This window comes from Etheostoma cragini, unplaced genomic scaffold (assembly GCF_013103735.1).
Source record: "Etheostoma cragini isolate CJK2018 unplaced genomic scaffold, CSU_Ecrag_1.0 ScbMSFa_3800, whole genome shotgun sequence".
NCBI lineage: Eukaryota > Metazoa > Chordata > Actinopteri > Perciformes > Percidae > Etheostoma > Etheostoma cragini.
Genome location: NW_023268106.1, coordinates 1 through 3361, shown reverse-complemented (window position 1 = coordinate 3361; position 3361 = coordinate 1). Strand labels below are relative to the sequence as shown.

At 45.6% G+C, this 3361-nt stretch overlaps 1 protein-coding gene across 1 annotated transcript; it reads right to left on the bottom strand.

The window, feature by feature from the left end:
• Window positions 1-246: 246 nt before the first annotated feature.
• On the bottom strand, window positions 247-3304 carry LOC117940948 (exportin-T-like). Its single transcript, XM_034866061.1, has 7 exons — window positions 3287-3304; window positions 2502-2540; window positions 2330-2392; window positions 1631-1755; window positions 1148-1292; window positions 456-575; window positions 247-371 (listed from the first exon to the last, which is right to left on the bottom strand). Exons 3-7 carry the CDS (start codon window positions 2384-2386, stop codon window positions 273-275), a joined length of 546 nt encoding a protein of 181 aa, XP_034721952.1. The 5' UTR covers window positions 2387-2392; window positions 2502-2540; window positions 3287-3304; the 3' UTR covers window positions 247-272.
• Window positions 3305-3361: the final 57 nt, after the last annotated feature.

The following is a 3361-nucleotide window of genomic DNA, read 5'->3' as shown; positions in this document are numbered from 1 at the left end:
CCCCCCCCCCCCTCATTCCCCCTGTTCTAGTGTCTCTCCCTCTCATACAGAGATCTCTGTTGCCTCAAAACTCCGTTTAAAAACCAAAACCTAGCAGTGTAGATTTAGCCTAATTCCGTGACTTTTCCAGGTTTTCCATGAACACAGAAGTTAAAATAAAATCTTTTTGCCCGAATACTTTAAGCCCCGTGAACATGGAAACCCTGTGTGCTGTGAGGTGTTTCTGTTATTTTGTCCACCCCTCAGGGAGCGTTAGATGAGAGAAGCTGGACTCACTGCAGGGTCTTGATGAATCTGGAGAAGAGGTAGGCCACCCGGCTGCGGACCTTTGGGCTGTTGTGTCTCAGTCCTCTTTGGTCCAGAAACGCCATCTGACAGTGAACACAACACGCTGCCCTTTGAACACGTTCAGTCACCCGGACGTTAGATTAGAGACCTGCTGAAGAGTCACTCACCAAAACATTGGGGATGTGTTGAGGCTCCACGATGAAGAACTTATCGTATCGAACAACCGTTTCAAAGAACTCCAGAGACACGGAGCTGTGCTGGTAGCTGCTCACGCCGCACGACACCAGCTGAGGATTCACAAGGAAATGGTATTGATTCGATTCGGGTTGCATCTTCCTTAAACTTAAAACGGTAGCTCTGTGATTTATTTTTTCCAACATGCACCCTAATTTCTTTTGTTGTTGTGTCTAAGTGACTGATGGGAACAACAATCTTTGAAATTAGTCCATTATTGATCAATACGAAAACAAGCTGCAATGTAATGTTAACAGGCAAATGTTCAGTAAACGTCCACTAAAAGTTGTGTTGTTGCCGCTGAAAGACTCAGATTATTATTCCAAGTGTCTGATAACATTATGTATAGGATCCTTACAGAGATAGACCTTTTAGTTAAAGAGTAAGATCCTTTTAGTTTTTTAATGAAACAGAAATCACCATCACCAAACCCACCAGACTCCATGTAAATAATCACTACTTTTAGCGTGTGTAGAGCAGCATATCTCCACCAGACTCCATGTAAATAATCACTACTTTTAGCGTGTATAGAGCAGCATATCTCCACCAGACTCCATGTAAATAACCATAGTTAAAACAAAGGAAAGCTGTTGACCATAACTTATAGATTGAGTGTGCTACTGACCGTCCTCATCATGTCCTGCAGGGCGCTCGTCTTCGCTGTGTCCCCAGAGAAGTGCGCGCCGTGAGACGCCGGCAGTGCTTCGCCCAACATGTACAGCAGCCGGACGGCCACCTCCACCTCCATGAACTGAGCCGTCTGCCAATTCCTGAGAAACAAAACTCAAGATGAACGGCTCTGTTGAAGAAGGAGGGTCTGAGTGCTTACAAGTTTGAATCAAAAATGAAGGTGCTCTTTGAAAGGAAACGCAAAAGTTCAAAAATGAAGAAGCACTGAGACGCTCTTCTTGCAAAAACTTAAAGATCCTTTATGTTACACCGATATTTCAATTTTTTTCATTTCCACTGCTTTAGCGTCTCTCACTTTTCCAACATTTTAGAGACAGATATGGTGATAATAACCCCCTAAATATGCACACCTAAGTCTTCTACAAACAGAGGGAAATGTGAAACAAATGAATGAATGAATGAATAAAAGCTGTCATACTGCATCGTGTTGGTGAAGACTCGTCGTACGGCCTCCAGCAGAAGCTCGGGACACACCTGAGCCAGACGGTCCAGCAGCATCTTCAGCTGCTTCCTGTACTCCACGAACATCGCCTCGTCTTCGCCCTGACGACCACAAGCACAACACCGGCTCTGAGACTGCAGAACGCAACAGGTCTGCCAGCAGAACAACGAGGAGGGTCGGGAATCACGATACTAAAACGATGCCAGAGCCGATTCTGTCCTAAGTGCTCCCTCTCTTCATTCACTTTGTAGCTACGTTAACAGTCGTTTTTAATTTATTTTGTATTTTTGACAGGCCAGCTGAAGACAGGAAAGGAGAGAGAGAGAGAGAGAGTGGGGGGTGTGACATGCAGTAAAGGTCTGCAGGTTGGAGTCGAACCCACTCCGTCATATGTGGGCGCCTGCTCTACCAGCTGAGCTACCTGGGCGGCCCCGTTAACAGTTTCTAAGAGAAATAAAATAGATTATGGCTCATTTTATTGTACCTGACTTTACCAGCTGACTTCTCTATTGGCTGTAGAACAGGAGACGTCTCTGACGTCCTAAAACCAGCCTCTGGAGACTCCACCAGCTGAGTCTCAGCGACACCATCAGCTGGTGTGAGCCGAGCTGAGACGGCTCTAACATGTTTTATCTCGACACAAATAAAAATGAAGTAAGACTAAAACTCGCTCACCTCGTTTTCAAAGTTGTACTCGTCGTCATACGTCAGTTTCTTCATAACAGCCAGCATGATCGCCTGCGAGGGGAAAAGAAGCCGCTTCATTATATATATATATATATATATATATATTATTTTACATTTTAAATAAGAGTGTTGGCAGCGCCGTCTCCAATCAAAGACTCACCTCGATGTTCGTCTTCTGCTGGTCTGTCAGCTGAGGAAGCTACAAAAACAAACACATTATATGGAAATTATTCCTAAAAGAAGAAAAACTATTTCAACTTCAACAGAGAAAGAACTGATTTATATAGATGAATGTAGCAGAGTAACTAAAGTAACTAGTAACTAAAGTTGTCAGGAGTAAAAAGTAGAATATTTCTCTCTGAAATGTAGTGGAGAAGAAGTAGAAAGAGACATGAAAAGACTTGATTTAAGTACCTCAACATTTGGACTGAAGTACAGTACTTGAGTACATGTACTTAGTTACTTGCGCTCCAGCGCTGAAGGCAGGGTTTCCTGCGTTTAAGGTTCAGCTGCAGACGTAAAGCTGAATGAGTGTTTTATGTTGCTGTGGAGGCTCCACGCAGACCTGGCCTCAAGTTATACTTATGCGTTGGTGTGTGTGTGTGTGTGTGTGTGTGTCTCCCTGTTCTTTCTGACCACAGTCAGATCTTTAGCAGGAGTTTGTTTATGGAGAAGGAGAACCAGGAAATGAGTCAGGTGGGGGGGGATGCACCGCTACCAAGCCACGGCCGAGACACGTGTGTTAGGTAAAGCGGCAGCAGAAATCGGCCTTCAGTCTCCCACAAACTGAGGGAAAACCCTGGAACCCATCCCAGTTGTAGCCTCCACACTGCCCCTCACCTGCTTGAGGACGTGCCCCTCACCTGTTTGAGGACGTGCCCCTCACCTGCTTGAGGACGTGGTTTGAGGACGTGCCCCTCACCTGTTTGAGGACGTGCCCCTCACCTGTTTGAGGACGTGGTTTGAGGACGTGCCCCTCACCTGCTTGAGGACGTGCCCCTGACCTTTTTGAGGACGTGG

Bases quoted from the DNA above. Each gene is read 5' to 3' on its own strand.
- LOC117940948 (XM_034866061.1), bottom strand. From the start codon at position 2,386: ATGCTGGCTGTTATGAAGAAACTGACGTATGACGACGAGTACAACTTT. The intron at 576-1,147 runs GTCAGTAGCACA...GTGAATCCTCAG, and splicing joins TGCAGGACATGATGAGGACG to CTGGTGTCGTGCGGCGTGAG. The intron at 372-455 runs GTGAGTGACTCT...GTTCACTGTCAG, and splicing joins AACACATCCCCAATGTTTTG to ATGGCGTTTCTGGACCAAAG.